This window comes from Episyrphus balteatus, chromosome 2 (genome assembly GCF_945859705.1).
Source record: "Episyrphus balteatus chromosome 2, idEpiBalt1.1, whole genome shotgun sequence".
In the NCBI taxonomy this organism is placed as follows: domain Eukaryota; kingdom Metazoa; phylum Arthropoda; class Insecta; order Diptera; family Syrphidae; genus Episyrphus; species Episyrphus balteatus.
In genome coordinates, this window is record NC_079135.1 from 66,355,487 (window position 1) to 66,378,847 (window position 23,361).

General features: G+C 30.6%; 2 protein-coding genes across 2 annotated transcripts; both read right to left on the reverse strand.

Annotated features, from left to right (window-relative positions):
* Positions 1 to 762: 762 nt before the first annotated feature.
* On the reverse strand, positions 763 to 9,203 carry LOC129910432 (hsc70-interacting protein 1-like). The gene is made up of 3 exons (XM_055987813.1): positions 8,837 to 9,203; positions 8,589 to 8,719; positions 763 to 1,937 (listed from the first exon to the last, which is right to left on the reverse strand). Exons 1-3 carry the CDS (start codon positions 8,998 to 9,000, stop codon positions 1,033 to 1,035), a joined length of 1,200 nt encoding a protein of 399 aa, XP_055843788.1. The 5' UTR covers positions 9,001 to 9,203; the 3' UTR covers positions 763 to 1,032.
* A 1,750-nt stretch (positions 9,204 to 10,953) lies between these two features.
* Positions 10,954 to 23,270, reverse strand: LOC129911017 (CKLF-like MARVEL transmembrane domain-containing protein 4). The gene is made up of 3 exons (XM_055988658.1): positions 22,895 to 23,270; positions 11,593 to 11,760; positions 10,954 to 11,447 (listed from the first exon to the last, which is right to left on the reverse strand). Exons 1-3 carry the CDS (start codon positions 23,030 to 23,032, stop codon positions 11,247 to 11,249), a joined length of 507 nt encoding a protein of 168 aa, XP_055844633.1. The 5' UTR covers positions 23,033 to 23,270; the 3' UTR covers positions 10,954 to 11,246.
* Positions 23,271 to 23,361: the final 91 nt, after the last annotated feature.

The following is a 23,361-nucleotide window of genomic DNA, read 5'->3' on the forward strand; positions in this document are numbered from 1 at the left end:
GTATGTGGCGTTACAATGTATTAGATATAGGAACAAGCACTCCATATATTATATCCTCTAAGCTTTTCAAAGATGGTTTGATTTCCGCAACTTCAATTATCACTTTCGTCGTAGACGAAACGATTGTGGTTGGATGATTTTGGACGATAGCTAAATTCTAAATAGGTATCGTCCTGAGTAAATTTGTAAAGAACACGAATACTTTTTGTGAATTTTATCAATTTTTAGAAACTGTGCTTGTTAATAAGCATAAATGAAAATTGCCACAGTAAAAAAAGTTTATAAACGGTCATAGAACAGTAAAAAAAATTTAATATTATCACCGCTGTTCTGATTTTCCGTTCGAATTCTATTTTTTCCCGTTTTCAAATTTTAGCTGTTCCGAATTCCGTATTCAAACACAATTTGCGAATTCATACGTGTTTCGAAAAACCAACGCACCTACAATCCGACAAATTTTTGCTGTTTTTGATCCGGGTAGCAATTTGCTACCGGAAATAATCGGCCCTAGCGAGGTAATCCGTCGGAGCGGAAATTCTCCGATTTCATACGAAATTATGCTTCGAGGTGTGTTTCCGACAGGTACAGGTAAAAGCTGTCCGAATCGAATGAAATCGGACAAGGAATGATGAAAGTTATCTCTTGTTAACATTGGCACATAAAATAACTCACTTACCGCATCTATCTTCTTTCTTTCGTATTCTTTCTGAAAAGGGAATATTCTAAAATGACACCAGGGATATAAAAAAATTCTTTGGACAGTTATTCTTAAAATCAAAATATATTTTCGAGAAAACCTTTAGAATAAAATTAAAAAAATTAATATTTAGAATTCTAATATGTATTATTATTTGAACAAACAGAATTGGTAATTTATTTTTTTATTTATTATACTCGCGAACTAGGTATGTGATGAAGCGTTCAATTAATAATTTGTTGGTTCAACCAACTCCAAAGAAAATGCTTCAGTTTAGAATGGTTGTGTTTTATATATAATATATTTGTTTTTCAATGAAAATATTAGCGGTCATTTCAATCAAGACCATCATCGACAAAGTCTGGTTTTTGTGAAGAGGTTTTTGGAGCAGCTGGTTCGGGTTCTGGTGCTGCATTTGCACCAGGGCCACCTGCACCTGGGAAACCTCCAGGGAAGCCACCTGGGAATCCTGGGAAACCGGGCATTCCACCACCAAGGCCTGATCCCTTCATCAAGTCGATCAATTTAGCAATTTTTGGATTGTTTTTGTATTTTTCCACATTTGCTGGATTTCCGCTGATATCAGCTATAGCAGCAGCTATTTCAGGATCATTTAAGGCTGCTAGAACATCCTGGAAGTTCAAACCCCCAGGACCTGCACCTGGGCCTGACTCGCCAAAACCACTTCGGCCCTTGTTTTGATCTCTAGCCTTTTCATTGGCTTCCTGTGTGCGACGGACGCGCTCTTGCCTCTTCTTCAATTCTTTTTCAGCGCGTTTTCTTTCTTGCTTAATGCGATGTTGTTCAATTTTTTTAGCATTAGGAGTGACTTCACGTAACCATTCATCAGCATCTTCGTCAAAATCTAACTTGCAAGCTTGACGCAGGTCCTTTGCAGCGTCTTCCCAGTTACCAAGGAGACGATGAGCGCGACCACGGAATTTATACGCAGCAGCTGAATCACAGTTCAATTCCAAGGCACGATCACAATCTCGGATGCACGCATTTGGCTTGTTAAGTTTAAGGAAAGCTTGTCCTCGTTTGGCATGGAACAAGGCATTGCCCGGATTCAATTCAATGGCTTTCGTGTACAAATCAATGGATTCCTGGAATTCCCTTTCTGAAAATGCAGCAGCTGCTTGACCACGATATTCACTGGCTTGATTGATTTCTTCTTCCGTAGGAATTTTTGTCTCATCGCCCATAGGTTGACTGGGCTCGTTATCAGGCTCAATAACACCTACAAGATACAAGAATTTAATTACAGTTTTGTTAGTTTGGTTTTGTGAATTAAAATAATAAAATAATGTATTGTGCTTGAACTTAAACTTAAACACGATTCAATCGTTTATTTTCAAAACATGATAAGTCATAAGTCCACTTTTTTTCAAAATTCGTTATTTTAACTGAATATGTCCTTGGGGGATAACCACACTTGCTTTCAAAATATGAAGCATCTACTCAGTCTATATTCGATTTTACAGCTAAGCGAAAATTTTTTTTATTGTCAAAACAAGATAAAAGTCCCGGACTTATCATCTTTTGAAAATAAACAGCAACTTTTTTATGAGTAATTGACTACACAAAGAAGCTACTGATTCAAAATCTTAAGTTGAAAGCGTTTTTCAAGTATAATAACTACTCGAAACATTATATTCTATTCCTAAATGTAATTGTTTGAAAGACTGAGGCTTTAAAAAAAATTGTATATTCATTTTAAAACTAATTTCCCATTCGTTTATTTTTAAAGTATGATAAGTCCAAAATCGTTTTTATTTTTTATCTTTTGAACTATCGGTCCAAAAAGTAAATACCAAACGATTTTCTGTAGCTAGTTAAAAGTTCTACAAAATATATTTTTTATACATTTTGCTACACTAAAAAAAAAGAAAGAAATCATGGACTAATCATGTTTTGAAAATAAATGATTCAATTGTTAAACGGATATCAGAAAGAGAAAGAACATCACTCCATCGATATGTGAAAAATCTAGAGAATTTGAATGCATATTGTGGGCAGATGGATTCGTATATTTTTTCATAAATTATATTTTTGGTATAAGGGATGGAAGATCTTCTGTTGACTTAACAAATGTTTTAATGTCATAGGCGTTTAAAAAAACTGCACTGTCATTGCACTTTTTCCCGATCAATGAAGAGAACCAGCGCGAATTATGACCTCGATTTATCTAAATAACGAAATTGGTAGGTACATATGTATGTACAGTGTACATCTGAAAGGAGTAGGCATGAATCCTATACTAAAGACAAGGGCCAGGGATGCTTAGGTAACAGCCCATAACGTCCACACACGAATAAAAAAAAGCGGTCCAAATAGTTTTAAGAAATAAGAAACACACGATCAAGTGTTACAGTCTATTAAGGATATATGTATATGAGACGCGAAGACAGCTATTAAGCAGAATAATTTATTTTGTTTCAGCAAAATATCTATCCACCCGTCCACATTACAGAACAGATATATCAAAGTTTTAATAATATAAATGTCCAAATACGTATATTCCAACGGCCTATTTGTTTAAATGAACTTGAGATGAAGAAATTACGAGCATACACCTACTCATTTGTACAATTTGGTCGGAAGGAAATATCTTTGCCGCCGGGTACAAAGGGGTTAAGTCATAAAATTGCACTTTTCGGCTTTTGATAAAATAAGAATAAGCTCTTTTTCTCTTTTAGTTTGTATCAAAAACATAAATTAAGAGATACTCTTTCCTATGAAAATAAGGGAATCAATGCTCAAAAATTCATCGATTCAGCTTCAACTGCATTTTCTGGCAAACTATCATTTATGACTTAACCCCTTTGTACCCGGCGGCAAAGATATATATTCGATAAATAGAAACTCGTGAGTGTGTCTCGTTCACAAGAAAGGATGCAATCTGAACTGCGCAAACTTCTTCTCAACATCGCGTATAACAATTTTTTCTTATAATTTGTGTACCCAGGGAATTCGAATTTTTGCAAAAATGATTAACGATAATTTTATTGAACAGTTATTATACAGGATATCCCAAAATATGCTGATAGGCCAACTTAAGGGCTCTCAGAATTTGGTAACTTGTTCATCCCAAATCTTTACGGTTTTCGATTAAATGCAGTTCTTGTAAAATTTCGAAAAATCCCTACTTTACAACAGTATTTCGCTTCCTCCGCCCATAACTAATTTTTTTTTTAATTAATCAAAATGTTTCTTTTTCATACGCCATTTTGCTGCAAATTAATTGACAGTTCCAAGTTTTATAAAAACTAAAGTTCTTACTTTTATTTCATAGCAACATTAGGTTGGTCGGTAGGAAAAAAATAATTGGGGACGCCCCCTAGATTGGTTCCAAATCAGGATAAAAAAATGCCCTAATTTTTTCAAATTTTTATTCCTAACCCTATTTCATTAAGAAGATGATCAAAAATCCGCCATTTACCCAATACTGCACACAGAATATAGGCCCTGCTCTAGTAACTTCTTATCAAAATAGGGCCAGGAAGGGTTAGAGATAAAAGTATGAAAAAAATACCTGTTTTGTTGAATTCAAATTGTAGTATTTTTCGATCTAACTTCAACTTTGGAATATTTTATACTTTATTGAAAACTTCAATACCAGTACAAGTTTTTAAAATAATAAACCAGTGTCACACCATAAAAATTTCATTCGGCGTGTTGCTTTGAAATAAAAGTAAGATATTGGGCAGATTCAGAAACGTTAGGGACTAAATATTTAGGCAATTTCTCGGTCTCTGATTGGTCAGCTGTCAAAAAAAATCATTCCAATTTAGGTAATTTTATTGGAAAGCTGACTGGAAAGTTAGGCAAGAAAATTTTCCCTAAAAATTTAGGAAAGTTATTTTGTCAACATGACAGCAGATTGTTTTTATTTAAAGAATTAATTTAGCAAAATTAAATTTATTTGTGTGAAAAACAGCTAAAAAGTGCATTATCGGTTATAATTAATTTAATTTATTCATTACAGGTAAGTGAAATTTGGTGTCTTACCCATGCGATCGGTAAAATTCTTAAATAAATTTCGAAATTTGACAATAGCATCACATCCAAACTAATTTAGTCAATTCACTCAAATTTCCGTTCAGAAAATGACGTTGCCTAAATATCTAGTCCCTAATATTTCCTGAACGTGCCCATTAAGTCTTTAAGCCTGAACTACATCAAAACACAAAGTCAAAAAAGTACGAAAAAGTAAACAAAGCTCAAAATATAAAAATCACATGTATATTTACCTGACATCTACTGGAAAAAAAATTACTAAAAAAGCTCTTTTGATTTTGAAGTTTTGAAATTTCAAATAAAAAAAAATTGAACAAGTAAACAAATTACAGTCAGCTCCATCTAAGTCCAATTGTCACAGGGCACAAAAATTGGTTCGAGTTAGAGGGAAATTCGACTAAGAGGAATCTATTTAATCTTTTTGCTGCAGGCGGTTTCATTAAAAACGGTAAAAAAATTTGAGTTAGAGGAAAATTTGACCTAAAGGAAGTACGACTTATAGGGGATCGCCTGTATTTGAAATTTCAATTGTTTGTTGAAAGAGCTTTTTTTTCGCAAAATGACAGGAACTATGTGATCGAAGAGCTACCTTACGGAAAGGATATACTATATTGTTTGAGTGTATTTGTTTTTAAAACTTTGTAAAAATTGAAATCTTGGTCTTTTTCAAGCTTTTTGAATCGAATACTTTTTTAAAATGAAAGAGAGTTATACAAACACACAGTACACATAATAAGGTAATATATTCCGAACGTTGTCAAAATTTGTTTGTCAAAAATGGGCACCGATCTGTCAGGTCGGCCTTTAACTTTTATATTTCAATCGCAGTAAACAGGAAATTTGTTTTTGTTTTAATTTATAAAATGTCATTTAAAAATATTATAAATTAAAAAATAACTAATTTTCTTCGTGTTTCATCGCGGAAAATTATAAATAATTGTTTAAAAATTAGTGGTGTGCGTGGTTTATCGGTTTTTGTGCGTTTTTCGTCGGTATTTTAAACAATTAAGAATTCGATAGCTGACATTGGTCGCCAAAGTGTCATGTTTTGACAATCTGGCGACCAATGTCAGTTCGGAATATATTACCTTTTTATGTGTACTGTGATACAAACAAGCTACTAGGGGGAAGAAGAAAAAAACATCGTGTTTACTTTTTTGTACTTTTTTGACTTTGTGTTTTGATGTAGTTCAGGCTTTTAAAACTTGGAACTGTTACTGGTAGACCAGAATGTGTGTCTGTGGCTTGTGTCTTGTGTCGCTGTCAAAGTTAAAAAGTATGAAATTAGTATATTGGTGCCAGAATACGTAGCTGTGGCTGTGGCAAGAAAATTCGCTGTGGTACAAGTCGAGTCGACTTTTACTTCAAGCTACAAGCGGAATGACTTTTGACGTTTCTAATGTGGTTACTCAGTTAAAATAATTTTTTTTTTCAAGGCAATTGACATTTTTGTACGCCACATAATTCTGTTCATCTTTTCTACATTTTGAGCGAATTTATTTGACATCGGGTGTTTTCATAAACGTCGGAAATCTGCGTCTGTCCAATCGTCTTTCTGCTTTGCTGCATTAATAGGGGGGTTCACATTGACCAACTTACCGGACAGACCAGCCGCCATTTGGTCTGATCTGATGCTGTTTTGATAATGTGAACACCCATCCGACAGCCTGTCCGGTTTGCCGGATGGTTTTCAAAAAATTTTGATTTTTTGTGGTCGGACCGACATGTTAGTCAATTAAACGACATGTCTGTCCGGCAGACAGTGATAATCCATTCTCTCTTATTTGAGAGCAGAATAGGGTAAAGATATATTAAAAATAAGCTGAAAAATGGGTTTTGACGAAAATTGTCTGAAGAGTGTGAACGAAAAATATAATTCGGCCATCAGGCCAAATGACAACCGGTCTGTCCGGTAAGTTGGTCAATGTGAACCCCCCTAATGAACACACCAATTCTGCAGAATGTTTGCAGGCCTGCGTTGGTACAATTTTCAGCAGTCACTGAGTGTTCATAAACGTCAGAAAAAAAAAATTTTAAAAAATTACCACAGAATGAGTTTTGTTTAAGCAAAAAAATATTTCTTTTTCAGTCCCCGAAAATATTGTTTTTAATAACACGAAAAATTTGTAAACCGTGTTACATTAGGGTGGCTAAAAAAAAAATATTTTCTTCTAAAAAAAAAATAATAAAAACACCGAGTAGTTCACATTTAAAACAAATTATCTATGGAAAAAATATTTTTAATTAGGGTGTTCAAGAAAGTTTTTTTATGCGTTTGAAAAAAAAAATGATTTTTAGTGCACAGAAAGTTTGTTAAGTGCGTTTTTGCTATAGAAATATTAAATTCATGCGGAATTAATTAAATTGAATTTGGTTGAATTCCAAGCGTAAATGTTAAATATACAATTTTTCTGAGCCCCCTTATTTCTGAGCTACCCCAATTTTACATTATATTTCATAAACCATGTTTTACAAACTTTCTCTGCAGTGAAAAATAATTTTTTTTGTAATTAATAAAAAAAAAAAAAAAATTGAACCACCCTAATGGAAATTTTTTTTTCTTCGATAATTTGGTCAAAACAATATCCACGTTGATTTTTTTGGAATTCTTCAAGCAACTGTGGAAGATAACATTTTTTAGAGCCACCCTAATACGAAAAAAAATTAATATAAACTCATTATCTCAAAAAACACGATTTAGAAATTTTCTGTGTCATTAAAATTTAAATTTTTCGAAAAATGCAAGAAGAAACATTTTTTGCACCACCCTAATTAATATGTTTGCTTTTCATTTTTTTTAACAATATTTACATTTATTAACAAAAAAAAATCGAATCAAGAGTCAAATAAATTTCTTCTTGAGTTCTGCAGCAATAAAATTTTGGCTGCGCAATCTGCCCGATGTTGACGACATACTGACGTTTATGAACAGCAGAACTGCAGTTGGACTAAGTTAGTCCGATCGCAGATCTGACTTTATGAACACGACTAACGCAGGCCTAAGTTAGGCAGACGTTTATGAAAACACCCATCTTGTACCACGACGTTTTTCTTTGCTACAAGCGAATTTTCATTCTGTTCAACCAGTTAATTAATTTGCAGCAAAATGTCATACGAAATAAAAAATATTTTGATTAATTAATTGTTTATTATTGTTAGGCAATGTTTTAGTGAAAGAATTGTAAAAATCAGTTATGGACAGAGGAAGAAAAATACTGTTGTAAATTAGATTTTTAGAAATTTCACGAGAACTGCATTTAGTCGAAAACCGTAAGGATTTGGGATGAACAAGTTACCAAATTCTGAGAGCCCTTAAGCTGGCCTATCAGCATATTTTGTTTGATCCATTACATTGGGACACCCTGTTTATATACACAAAATTATTCTTTTTTCCAATTTGTACTTGAACGCAAACGAACGTATCCGTCAACCTCAGCGCAATTAAAAAGCATGGCAGTTTTCAAAAATCAACGTGTTCGAAAACGTATGTAGGTTTCTGTTATTCTCTCTCATTGAATTTCGAAAAGTTCCTACCGACCAAGAGATTAATTTTGCGTCTGTTTATAGACAACTTTCTTACTCTTGCTCATTGAAAAAAAATTAAAAAAAAAACAAGTACAAAATAAGAAAAGAAAAGACGCAGCGAAAGATAAATTCATGAATGACGGTGAACGTTCATTTCAGTTGACTCGTCAAATTCTAGAACCAACTAAGGAACGGCATAAATGAATGATACCGCTATCATGGCAGAATTATAAAAATAGAATACATTCATGAATCATGAGTGACAAGAACTAGAAAAATGATTTATTCTTAATTTAAAAAAAAAATCTTAATTGTAAGAACATAATAACTTTATTCATGCACTCACCATCCATATCCAGTTCCAGTTCTGATTCACCCTCAGATTCCATTTCTTCATCAACGGGTTCTTCTTTTTTAGGTACATCTTCCTTAGGTGCATTGTCTGGTTTTGAGGCACTCGCACCAAATGGACAAGCTCTAAAAATAATTTAAAAATTCAATAATTTTATTCCCATCAATCTAGTATATCGATTGTTCAAACCCTAGAAATGTTATTAATATCTATAGAATTTACAGTGTCTTCATAAAACTTACCCTGGAAACTTAAATTCTCCTTCAGGCACTTTTCCTCCAAACTTTTCAACGAAGTCTTTTACAAAACTTAATTGGGGCATGTTAAGGATTTGTGGAGATCCAGAGCACAAGTCCACAAAAACTTTTAATTTTTTGAGATCATCTGGCGATAATGGAAGACCCATTTTGTTTTTTTCTTTTCTTTGTAAAAAAAATTCAAGCAAATGAAATATAAATTTTTGTATGATTTAAACGAGAGAAGCTTAATTAATTTTAAGATAAAAATAAAATATTTTTGTTCTTTTTAGCTTTTTAATTTATTGCGGAATTTTTTTATAAAATGCCGGTTTCTATTTTAACAAGCAAAAGAATTTTAACTTTTCCTGTCAAATGGTTTTTTTTTGCAAAGATTAGGAAAATGTGGTGAATTTTTACATTTAAATGTTGGCAGCAATGCTACTGCATAATGAAGTTAGTAATTGTTGGTAAGTTCATGTTCACCACGGTTTGTTTCTTTGATAAATTCATTTTTTTTAACATAATTCACCACAACAAATATAAGCAAGGATTTACATGAGCTGGATTTAGGTCGTGTGTGAATTAGATTAACAATGTTTATCCAAGGATAGATTTTTAAAATTGGAAGTGAATAGGTGTTTTTTATTACTACCACCGGACTTAACTGGACAAAAAAAAAACGCATCGAGGCTTAACTTGAAATCTTGGCAGCACTGCATATGGAATGTTCCGAAAACAGCAGACAAAAACGAAATTTAAAGTTGTCATATTTTTCGCGTTCAGGTTTTTCTTCTATGTTTTACAAAGTCACACATTAGTTTTGAAAAGAGGCTCGCCTCTTCGTGTAATAGCTGATAAAGAGGTACAAAAATATATGCTAGCAGAAATAGTTAAATACATTTAATCATTCCAAACGTCAGTTTATACACACCTAATGATAACCAATAACATATAAATTGTAAAGACATATAGACAATTTAAACACCATTAACTCTTTAGGCCGTGTGTGAATTGCGTTAAATAGTTAAATCCGTGTTAAATTTTTGACACTATTGAGGTGAACAAAATATTTTCAAAAAAAGAATTTATTGTTTAAAATTTTGTCTGCCTTTTTTCTGCCATGATACTCCTTTTTAATAAAAAAAAAAAAACAAAACAAATCCATCTGCAAACAAAATTTAACTCAAAATTAACCAGGTCCCGGAGCCCAATAAATTTTTAACAGCTGTAAATTTTTTATTCACCTCAATAGTGTCAAAAATTTTACACGAATTTAACTATTTAACGCAATTCACACACGGCCTTAGCCTGTTCAAAAATGTATCCCAATTCACACAGCGGAAGGGCAGTTCAATTTTTGACAGCTAAAAATTTATCTTTTTCACCCTCAACAGTGTCAAAAACTTATCCTCGGCTAAATATTTAACTCAAGTCACACACAGGCTCAAAGTGGTTGAAACATAAGTTGTATGAATAGGGTGATGAAAGAAAACTTTTTGAAAAAGTACAAAAGTGAAAAGATTTTTTTTCTGGCTATCGCAATTGTTTTGTGATAAAGGGTATACAAATTGTTTTTTAGACCAAAAAATAAGCTTTCTGAATCATTTGTTTTAATTTTCCATTACAAAAAACTATACAAAAATGTTTTAGAAAATTTTCACTTTTGTACTTTTTACACTTTTTGAACCAATGTAGTTACGGCTTAAGAATTGAACAGTAAAAGCTAATATAAATTTTCTAAGAATATTCTCTGGAGTTTCTTATAGAATGCTTCTAGGTGCAAGGAAAAATTCTCTGTAAACATTGCATAAATATGCTCTGGCTGGTGAGAATTATTACCGGAATCTTACATTATACTTCTCTGTGGTTCAATATGAGTAAAAAAACGGCCTTCTTTTTTATTCTTACAAGTCTTTTATACGAGTTTTTTAGGTGTGAAATTAATCATGATGAGAAGCTTCTCAAGATCATTGTAGTAGCGAAAATGTTAAATGGGTCTTCTTCTTCCTTTAATTCGGCGCTGTTATGATCTCGTTCTCGGGAGAATCTTAACTCCCCTACGTAATTGCTTCAGACTAGAGATCCGACTTCGGGTAAAAAAAGTAAAAAAAACATCTATATTGTTTTTTTTAGATAAATGTTTTAATATGAACACTTCTCGACACCAAAACGTATCGAGTTCTTGGTACAATTTATATGATAAGTGCGCACCTCAAAAAAATTAAAAAAAAAAAAAATCATTACGTTACAAGTTAATTACTTTATATAAGTTAACTAATCTACTTTTTATATTTTAATTTAAGTTATAAATTTTCTTTGTACAAAAAAAAGCTTCAAGTATATACTTAATACAAAGAATAGATTTTGCTGTGAAATAAAACATTAAAAATATCTTCTTTTAACTTAACTACAATTAATGCGTTGAACCCATCCTTAGTTCGAGATATAAAAAGTATGATCCAGCAGCATAAGCTAAGAAATTGATTAAACCTAGAACACCTCCCGTAATATTTGAAAAGTGATATCCATGGTAGTTTGTTTTAGACCAAGCAGCTATCTGAATAATAGAGGCAATTAAATACAGAATTGTTGCAATACCAGTATTGATAAGTTCCTGAAAAGAAATATAAATTTGTTCAAATATAAATCTTATTTACTGAGTCGAAAGTTTTTATGATAAGTTCAAGCTTTAAGATTGGCTTTAATTATCAATTAACGAAGTGTGAAATAGGCTACAAGTGAAATGCTTGTTAACTTACAGTCAAAATCCAATTAATAGGTAATGTTAAGGCTTCACGAATTCCTAGGAAGTACGCAGCTGCCCACAAAATTGTCGCAATAAATGCCATAATCACGACAAAGAGGAAGAAAGTTGTAGCTCCAAGTCTCGCGGGTGAAACAAAAATCATGCAAATTATGCCTAGAACCTGAAATACAGAAATGTTTAAATAATATTTTGAGAGAATCTTAAATGTTCAATCGCGAGTTTTACTCGAACTATTTTTTAGCGTTTAGCCTAAAAAGTTTTTTATTCGAGTCTATAAACTATAATTGAAGTAAACAAAAGTGAAGAGTTCAAAATGAAATGGAATGATACAAACAAAAATTTTCAATCGTGCTGGAATGGTATAAAATCCATTAATTTTTCCTGAAGGTATGTTTTTTTTTAGCAAAGTTACCCTTAATAGGGCTTCCTACATATCAACATTAAATAAAGATTTGTAAAATGCCCTCACCACCTAAAAAAACTGTAAAAAATATACGTTTGAAAATGTTCAATTTTGTACTTTTCCACTTTTTACCGACTTCCAAAAAGGAGGAGGTATTCAATTCGTCTGTATTTTTTTTTTTTTTTTTTTATGTTTGTTACCGCATAACTTAGGAGAGAGTCAATCAATTTTGATAATTCTTTTTGTATTGGAAAGCTAGTGGCTGCAGTGTGGTTCCACTTCAATTTCGTTTAGTTAAAGCCATAGGAACTATTAAAAAAACCATAAAACCCCGTTTTGAATCATGGAAGTCGGTTTTGTTTTTTTTTGATAAAAATGATTATTATTGAGCCAATATGTAGTCAAAGCTTAGAGGCATAACTACAATGAGCACTTTTTGAAAAAAGTCAAAAATTGAAAATATTCAAATTCATTTTCTGAAGTTTTCCAACCCCAAAATGAAAAACAATGATGCAGAAAGCTTATTTTTTGATTCCAAAAACAATTTTTGAGTTTCTTTTCAAAATAACATTGCGCTAGGAAGAAAAAAAGATATACTTTTGTAAATTTCCCACTTTTTGCAAAAATTGCAGCGAATATTTATTGTAAACTATATTATTTAAGGAGAATTTGATACAGTTCATACACCTAAAAACACTTAACTTATTAACATGTACCTTTGACTTTCCCTAAGTTCTTTTCAAAAATTAAAAAACCATCTCGTTGTTTTTTAAAATTAATGAAAAAATACACTGAAAATCTTATCATAAAACTGAAACCATAGTTATTTGAGATTCTCGAAAATCGAAGTTCATAAGAAATACCAACGCAAGCTAGTAGGTATCTAGGACAAGAAATACTTCATTCAAATTCTTATTGCAAATAAGAATTTAAAATTCCAATGCTGTGCAGAATTTAACAGAATGTTTAACAAAAATAACTCAATGAAAATTAGTTTAAGAATGACACTTCTTTTTTTGTTTATTTATTCGTAAAACTCTTGTCGATACACCTACTGCAGTCCGCTTGATCTTTAGTGTTGATCGATTGAAATTCCAATTTGAACGTTGATACTTTAAATTAAAAATAGATTAGATATTTATTTATTTGAAATAGAACGAAATGATAAGATAACTTCACTGATAATAAGTTTTTTGGCTAAATATTATCTTGTTATTTTAAATAACAATACACACCTGGTTCTTATGAATATAAAACACAATTTTGAAAGGTTGAAGTTGATCGTCTATTGTAGCGTCTTTTGATAGATGTGGTTTCCGAACTTTTTTAAAACTATTTAGGTAATATGAATCAGATACAATTTTGTTTCCATTTTTGTTGTCATAAAGATTCGAACAATCTTAGGTTTACGATTAAAATTATTATAGAATCGAACCAAATCTAAAATCACACAAAAGTCCCATTAAGGAAACAAATGTTTCCAGTCGTGACGGTTGGATAATACGCTGTATTTTGAAATTAATCGTATCATCGTTTTCAACTTATTTCATTTCGGTTATCAAATTCACATAGTACGATACTACTCGAATTTCATAATAATAAGACTGAATGTTTACTGTCATTTTTATACACAAGTAGGTAGGTATGGCATTTCTTCAAACTCAGAAATTTTGATTTGTTTTACTGAAAATTTTGAAAAATACATTGTGATAGTAATTTAAGTTCATCAAAGAGCTTAAGATCACAAATCTGACAACAATTATCTCAGCTAAATCCACTACTCAAAATAGGGTGTTGTAATTCTTTGGAAAACCACAATGTTGTTTTTTTTAAACTTAATTTTGGGTTTTAATAGCCGTATTTGAACTTTTATAGGTACCGAACATTAATTTTTAAAAATGTATTCAATTTTGTTCCGATGACTATTTTTTTATTATTATTATTTATCAAATTTTACAGGGAATTAAATAAACTGCCTATTTTCAATTTCCGCCGTATTATTTTCATGAAATTTTAGTCATAAATAATTTTATTTACGAATAAATTGGTTATTCCTAGTTTGAGGAGTTGGCAGTATTCACTTATATCTAACAAATTGTATCAAAATCTCATTTTAGAAATAATTGGATTTACAAATTTTGAACGCGTCATCGACGCTTATCATACCTTCATTATGTTCATAGTTTATTTGTTGATTCGATTTGGCTTGTTTTGTATTTCCTTTGTAAATTTTAAAATATTTACATACTTATGTATATAAAAACAATAATTTTCTAATTGCCGTAGAGCCACGGTCTAATTATAAAACTTAATTGGCTTGCTTTTCCAACTATGCATTAAGCAGACCATATAGTAAGCTCCAAAACTCATTTTTGTTCACTCGTTGCTTTTACGAATAAATATCATTAAAGTTTCTATTTTTAATGATTTTTTTTTAGAACTGAGTACCTAATTTTAAATAGGCCAGTTATAGTTACAAAGAATTTTTTACACGTTGTATCAAAATAGTTTACGATTTGGAATACAAACTTAAACTACCAAAACTGTACTTAATGAATTTTGTACAGTTGTATGTTTGTTTAGTCTTTGTATTTGAGTGGGAAAATTATGTCTTTTGGAGTCATTCAAGAGAATAACTCTGGATCTGGACACAGATGTGCATTTTGAATTTAACAAAGGAATATTAGCATGTTTTAGAACTTAGATTATTATAGTGCAAACTCGGGAATTCATCGAGGAAAAATTTTACTCAAATGTTCAATTGAGAAAAATATCGACTTGAGTGATGACTATGAATAAGGATTTCCCTTGAGGGAATGCTTAAGATATTTCTTAACTTGAGAGACGACTAAGAATTGCGTTCTTAATTATTTTTTTTTAATACTTCATTTGAAACTCAAAACTATTTCAGAAGTTGTTTTTAATAAATTTTATAGAAATGACATTCATAGCAAATTTAACAACAAAAGTAAGTTGAACAACAAAAGCAAGTCACCCAGATATCTATTTTAATATTCGTACACACAGCATCATAAAAAATACAAAAAATTATGACTTTCAGTACTAGTTTCGTACGGCTATAGACCGCAATCTTTTTCAAGTAATGTATACGGCTCTTCGAATAAACAGGGGACTTTTCGAATTAAAACGATGCCGATGCTTAAATTGCGAACAAAAACAAAACAAATGAAACTGTGGAACCTATGTTTTATTTAGCACGAACTAAATTCCAACCACAATTGATCCAAAATAAAACTTCACTTCATATCACCCTGATTTCTCCCACTCAAGTCAACCATACAAAATAAACTTTCGTATAATGTATAGTTACCTACTCTGTGCAACTTCAAGATCAATGGCCGGAAATTAAAACAAACCTACTTCTTAGGTTCGTTTTTCTTAGCTTAACATTTTAAACTCACACACAAATGCGTTGGTTGAATGGCGTTTATCATTCAACTTTTATTAAACTAAAAAATCTGCATACACACAAAACTGTTTAATGCAGGAAATATTATATACAAAATACGAGTAGGTATACAACTCAACTTCTTCCTATCTTCAGGCAAAAATTTCAAACTAGTCCGATTTTGGTATCCAAAAGAAAACAACAAATAGTCTATGCATAACGCAGTCACTGTCAATATCAACGACAAAATGCACTTTTCTGACCATATGGTGTGCTACCAGCCGTAAACGGTCAACGATGGGGATGTCTCTGAGCCATAAATTCAAAGTCCCAGTTCAACTGGTAATTGATTCACATGGAGAGGCTATATAATTTAAATGCATTAATTAATTTATCCACCCAATACGTTGCGTTGGTCAAGTGTGACCGAGTTTTTAAACCCAATGATGTACGTATAAGAAGAAAACAATTTGACGTACGAAATATTAATAAGTTCATCTAAAAATGTAAGCAAAATTTGCATGTAGATATCTGCGGCAAAGTGTCTTGCATATCGAGTAATTTGTTTCTAATTTTTGTTTATACTTTTACACATACTAATACATTTTTTCAAAAGATCAATAACAAATAGTTAATAAAATTAAAATAGAACTAGTTATTATAATCATCCATCCAACAAAATTTAGACAGTAAAGTTTAAGAAAGTCAGTCCATATATTTATGGGTCACACAAATCAGTTCTTCCAAAACCAATATTATAATCAGCAGTACATTCAGTGGTATATTAATCTGCACTAAAAAAACGGACTCATTTATAACTTCTTATAAGAGACATTTCATCATTGTACCGACACGCAGTCGTAAATAAATTTTTGTTTCAATGGCCTATATCGTCACATGAAAGCGTTCGTCTGGGATAGTGCGGAATATAGAGGTGTCATCATTAATTAGCATGTGGGTGGGAGTCACGCCTAACCCATATACTAAATGAGTCACGAAAATATAAACAAAATTAAGATCTAAGTCTAAAGGAATTAATTTTTTCAATTAAAGAATTTATATATTTTATATGAACAGGTGTTACTAATATAAACATAAAGCTATAAATGGATAGTAAACATCATGGGTTTTAGCTGTGGTTATACTCTATCGTCACTTGAAAATATAATTCTGCAAAAATAATGATTTCAAGGTGACTATTGTACCTACTCAAACGAAGATTTGTCTAACACTCTTGATGAGTTTAATAGAACTCTTTTTTTAATCTACATACGAAAAATTCTACATGTTTTAAAAATATGTACACGTTTATTTTCAAGAACAGCCATAAAATGAAGTAATTTACAAAGTATCAAATAGATAATAGAAAGTTAAAAAAGACTAATTAATTGTCTTATTTAGTGCTTCTCTGATGATGATATCCACTAATTCATAACAATGAAGTTACCGGGTATCCAAAGTAAGAAATCTAGTTATTTGTCCTTTCGGTACCTATGATAATAATTTTTAATTAATAGCAGCATTTTAGAAATTTTCAGAAATACCAACTTAGTGTAGATTTTAAACCATCTCATCAAAAATTGATTTTTGTTTTCTGATAAGGTGATTGAAATTTGTTTAATGTTTAAAAATTGATTGAACGCAATTATATGTTACCTAGCAATTTTTTTTACAAGAATTTTGGCTATTGCACTGGAAAAGTTCAAAATATAGTATGACCTTAATTAAATGACTCAGACTGTAAGTTAATGAATAATAATTTTAATGCGCCGAATGTGTGGTGTGGTGAGATATTCGAGAACGTAAATTAGTTTCAAATGATATAATAATAACCTGCATAATGAACCGCTGCAATACATGCTAAATTTATAAAAATCTGTAGGTAGTATATAGAGTTTTAATTTGAAACGATAGATAGATAGATAGATAGCTTGAAGAAGTTTATAGATATAAATTGAGAAGATGACAAAACAACAATATTTATAATGCTTTAAACTAGTATTTTATATATTTTTTTAAACTTTTATTATTTATTTATTTATAACTTTATTGCTTTTTTTAAAAATCTTAACCTCAGTCAATGCCATTTAGATATTTAAAATTGTTGTTCTTGTTCAAAACCATAGAAAGTATAGATAGGTACATACTAGTACAATGCTTTAACTAAAAATAAAGTCGAAGTAGGTATTTGTATCAAATGATCTAAGAGTTTATAAATCATTGCCACCTGATTGTTGGGTGAATAATATTTTGTTTACACAACAAAAATAAATTTAAATTTAGATACATAAAAAAAATTAATATGAAACGAATAGAAGTTTTTTGTGTTGCCAAGAGTTTGGAAAATATTGATTAAATGATATCATAATGTTGGTTTGATAAAACAGAAACAAAATTTAAGTAGGTAAATCAAAATATATTATGTAGTTCAATATATTGTGTTAAGTTAAAAAAAATATTTTGAATGCATTATTGTAGTTCTACTAAGTTTTAGTAATCAGGGAATATTAACTGCATAAAATTGCATTAAAAAAATATTTCTCGCAACTGAAAAAAAATTGCGTTAAGAAAATTTGTATTGCATATAAATATTTGCATTAGAAAAAACATTTATTGCCACTAAAAATATTTTGCAATACAAAAAAGCGTAAAAGAATCCACCGAGGAATTTGGTTAGCATAAGAATAAGCAACAATGTGTCAAATTCTTCCTGTATGGTGGTTGGAGTTTTCGTTTGCAGATTTAATATCAATTGTATTTATTTTTTCGATACATTATCACTTCATTCAAATATTTATATACCTAGCATAAAAGTTTTTTTTTTCATTAAAAACAAATAGGTAAATTATACAATTTTTATTGATGCTAAATAATTTTCAAAAATTAATCTGCATTTCAAGTGAAATCTATTATGAAACAAAACATTTAATATTATTCCACAACAATGTAGGCCGGATTTCCTATCTTAGGCTTCTTTTAAACACCTCCATTTGAATAAAACGCAAAAAGTATAAAAGATCATTATCTAAACAGCTTCAGCCAGCACAGAAGCACTGGTCTCATTATGCATTTCTTAGCCTCAGTCTCAGTCACCAGCACAACAAAGTTTGCTCAAACTGGCTGAGACAACATGAATGAATTTATTTTTTTTTATTTTATGGGCTCTTCATTCATCAATGATGCAAATGCATCAATTCTTGGTTAGCTTAATATAAAAAATCTGCACAACTATACGTATAGACTAGACGTACATATTTATTTAATGTTAATGCTCTTAGTAAAGGAGTCTGACCCACATACCAAGTACCTACGTATTGCGCAATTGGCTTAATGTGTATTTATTTTTGGGAATTCGAAATGTTGTTGACTAACAGAACGGCAAAAAGATATTATTATTAAAAAAATGTAATACATATTTTATATTTTGTATTTACTATCATAGTTGAGTGACAAAATAAAAAAAAAAAACAAAGTCATTGCACCTTAATCATTAAGATTAACTTGTAGTGGAGTAAACTCAAATACCTTTAATATTTATCTATTTATGTAGGTACTTTCTCCAAAAGTTGCATAAAAACCTACATAGTGTGGGGCTGTACGCTGTAGTGAAAACAAATAATCTTATACAAAATTAGCCAAATTATCTGGAACATATGAAAATTTCGTTTATTAAATTAGTTACTTAAACTGGAAAATGAAAAACATAACGAAATCTTTTGTACCAATGCGATGTTTTGAGCTATGTATGTTTTTTTTTCATTTCGCTTCAGATTCAGACCAAAGAAATTCGTTTCGCATGAGCTGCGTACTAAGGCTACAAAGTTCGCAGTTTGGCACATTAATATTTGAAACAGAATTTTTGGAGAATTTTCTGCAACTTTTTTTTCAAATGTTATTTCAATATTACTTTTGTTTGTTTTTATTTTTCATTTCATATAAAAAAAGAAAGAGAAAAAGAAAAACAGGAATAAAAAAGGAATCTTTGAGGATTTTGTGGTCAATGTATCCTGAACTAATTTATTTTTTTTTTACTGAAAACAAATCTATTAACTTTATTTTTAGTTTTTTTTTCGAATATAATAAACTAAATATGTAGTTTCAAACCTATTGACTGTTAAAGATTTCTCTGTTATCATGTTTTCGTTATTTTTTGTTCAATTTAAAATTTTCTTTCTAAAAGCTTTAACTACATTTGCAAAAGTACAAAAGTTAAAATATTTTGTTTCCGCCAGCGCAGTTAGTTTGAAAAAAAAAGTAGGTACACAATGGGCCGTACTCATAGTTGTCTACTAAGCTCCCTCTAAGCTATTACTTTAAAGTCCAGAGTTTAACCTATTCATAAAAAAATTTAGACCTATGTTTAGGACTAAACCTGTGGTCTCACTTTAAACACAAGAAATGCTGTGTTTAAGCAGTTACTAATACGAGCAAACGTAAAATCAAATTTTTTTCTGTAATGAAAAGCTAAATATTATTATTTTAAATCAATTTAATTCTCTTCAAATCTCTCTAAGCAATTTACATGTTAAATATTATTATTTTAAATCAATTTAATTCTCTTCAAATCTCTCTAAGCAATTTACATGTTAAATGCAACAACACTTTAGCCCCTTGGGCTTAGTTGTTTAGCCCGGAGAATTCTCTGGGCTTAACTTTTTCAACAGATTTAAATCTGTGCTACCAAATTAACTTGTTCGTAAATTGTTTAGAATTTGTTTCAAAACATCAAAACTGATGTTTGGAATGACAATTATTATTATAATAGTTAGTTAAACTTTTTTTTTCAAAAACACACAAGAAAACCTAAAAGCGAAAAATATGACAACTCTATATTTTTTGTGTCAGCTGATTTCGTCCCCGAGGCGTTTTTTTATCCAGTTAAGACCGGTGGTAATTAAAAAACACACCTAATTTGGCACAATCACAAAACCCAGTGTTCACCATCTGAAGATATTAACCTAAATGTTCTACCAGAGTGACATAGTTATTCACTTCAGATTCTTTGATGTAGTAAGCTTAGAACAAGCTTTTATCTACGATCAGAGGCTCATCATAAGTGCATGTTAGTGGTTAGTAAACAAAAAATACAACCTCCCACATGCACAATATAAAACAAAATAATTACGAACAAATTTACAAGTTATACAATTATAAGTACAAAAAATCCAACATTATATGATTTATTTAAAACATTGATTAACAGTCACGATTGTGGAGCACTGGTTCGAAACAATGTTTTTAAACCCATTTTCGTCAAATTAAAGTCTAAGGATGAATGGTTCAAGTTAAAAAGTTTACTCATGCGACTAAGAGGCTCATTAATACCATAGTTTGTTCTATGAAAGTCGATATGCAAAGGTTCAAATCTTCGTAGGAGGTGAGATCCACCCGGATAATTTATACCAATACAAGCTAATAGATCAGGAGCGTCAATTTGGGAATTAATAAGCTGATGAAGAAAGATTAAATCATTATTTACACGTCTCTGTGCTAAAGTTTGCATCTGAAGAAGTTGAATACGATGTTCATAAGGTGGCAAGTTGAAAGGATCGGTCCAAGGAAGACCTTTTAGAGCGAAGAGTACAAAATTGTGTTGAATAGATTCAATTCGGTTTTTATGAACTTCATAAAAAGGACTCCATACTTGAGAAGCGTACTCAAGATGGGGTCGAACGTAGCAGTTGTACAAAGATAGAGTAACAAATGGATCATTAAATTCCTTTGCCCAACGTTTAATAAAACCAAGCATTGAGCTCGCTTTATTTACTATAAAATTGATGTGTTCAGTAAATCCTAAATTTGAACTAAATTGGACACCCAAGTCTTTGAAACTAAATACTCGACAAAGTTTATGTTGCAAGATGTAGTAATCAAAAGTATTAATGACTCGTTTTCTCGAGAATGTAATTGTTTGGCATTTAGCTGGGTTAAGTGAAAGGCCATTTTTACCACACCAAACATTAAAACTGTTAATATCGCTTTGTAGAAGCATACGATCATTGTCAGACTTAATTTCTTTAAAAATCTTCATATCATCAGCAAATATTAGAATATCACTTGAAGTTATGCACGAGATTACGTCGTTTATAGCTAAAATGAATAAAAATGGGCCTAGGTGACTTCCCTGAGGGACTCCAGAGTTGGCTATGAAGATATCTGAAAGACAGTTTCTAAATTTGACCTGATAGGATCTTTGGTTAAGATAAGATTCAACCCAGGCAATAAAAATACGTGGAAAACCAAAAGCTTTTAATTTGAAGATTATTATTTTATGACTAAGTTGATCAAATAGTTATACTTTTTTTTCAATGATTTAAGTGCAGTAGAAAAAATTATGTAGTCTTCGTTTGATAAATTTTCATTTTTTTTATCCAGAGGTATACGACAGATTTAGGGTGTTTTCAATTAAGTTTTTATCTAAATCTGTCAACTGTTGTTGCGACTACTTAATTGTAGTTGAACAGATTAAAATTGTTTTTTTGACAGATTTAGATCAAAAAATAAATTGATTTGAAAACACCATAGATAAAATATATTTGTTTTTTTTTTACCAAACGAAAACCCCATAAACAAATTCTGACATTTATGATGTCAAATGTCATTATTTGAAGGATAATTGTAATAGATTTTTTTTAATAAACCGAATTTAGTTTAACATTGCGATGAAAACGTCTATGAATAGCAGCCGAGTTTATGTAACTTATTTAGCTTAAACTGTGGACTTAGAAGTAAATCTTCATGAATATGGCCCAATTAGTTTTTTTTAGGCCAAAAAATAAGTTTTTTATAACATTTTTTTTTTCATTTCTCAACCCGAAAAACTGTACAAAACAATGCTAAGAAACTTTTTTAAATAAACATCAAATTTTTTGTTAATCCTACTCATATGTATTCCTTGTTACAAAGTGACGAACAAATTTATTTTAAACTCGGTTAATTGCACCGCACCTAATTACCATTCATTCGTTGCTTCCACATTCAAAATTTGTACCTCATTCAAGTGTACAAAAAATATGAGTAACATTTACATTATCCAATATCACTTGTTCTATGAAACTAAAATTCTTAAGAAAATTATATTTATACACTACCTCTACCAGTTATTAGTTAACAAAACTGAGTAATTTTAACTATCGTCTATGGATAGCAAATTAGCTTTGCGATATTGTTCTGACAAATTTAAATTTGCATATATATGTACATAGCTACGTTCTGATTATAAAGTTCCTTAATTGAAACAACAGTTTACTGTTGAACTTTATTAAAAACCATTCATTTGAACAAAAATAAACCAGATATAAAATACAAATATTACAGGTGTATCAGGTTTAGATTCCTGTAAGAGATCACTAAATATCACACAATTTAAATGTAAATACATAAGTCATTGGAAACAATTTTGTGTCCTAATTTTCTATTTAATTTAGAACTAACCACGAAAGAATTAGGCACCTTTAAATCACTATAAATACTAGTACTTACAAATTGAACTATTTTAACAATGCCAGGAAGTCTTTTAAAGTAATCGACATTTATTATTATCCAACTAAATGGACCTCCTGTTGGAGGAGCTGAGTTTGTCTGTTGGTGATTATTGACATTTATAACCGTTTCTGTCATTTTAAATGTTTTAAGGATTTTATAAAAGTAATTATAAAAGAAGAGTACAAGTGCTTCAAAAACTAATATAAAAAAAAAACAAAACACACGATATTGGTGTATCTAAAATCGATCTTGATCGCGATCGAGTTTCCTCTAGATTGTATATAGAGTAAAATTATTTTTCCAACCACTGAGCATGAGTAGGAGAGGAATACCGACCGACTTAAGTTTGATATAAACATCAACTGGTTGAGTCTGAAATACTTTGTATTATGAGAGGTGAGACTAAAAGGTATGTGCCGCCCGAGTAGGTAGAAGTTCAAAAAAGCTTTTGGTGAGTGTGTGGA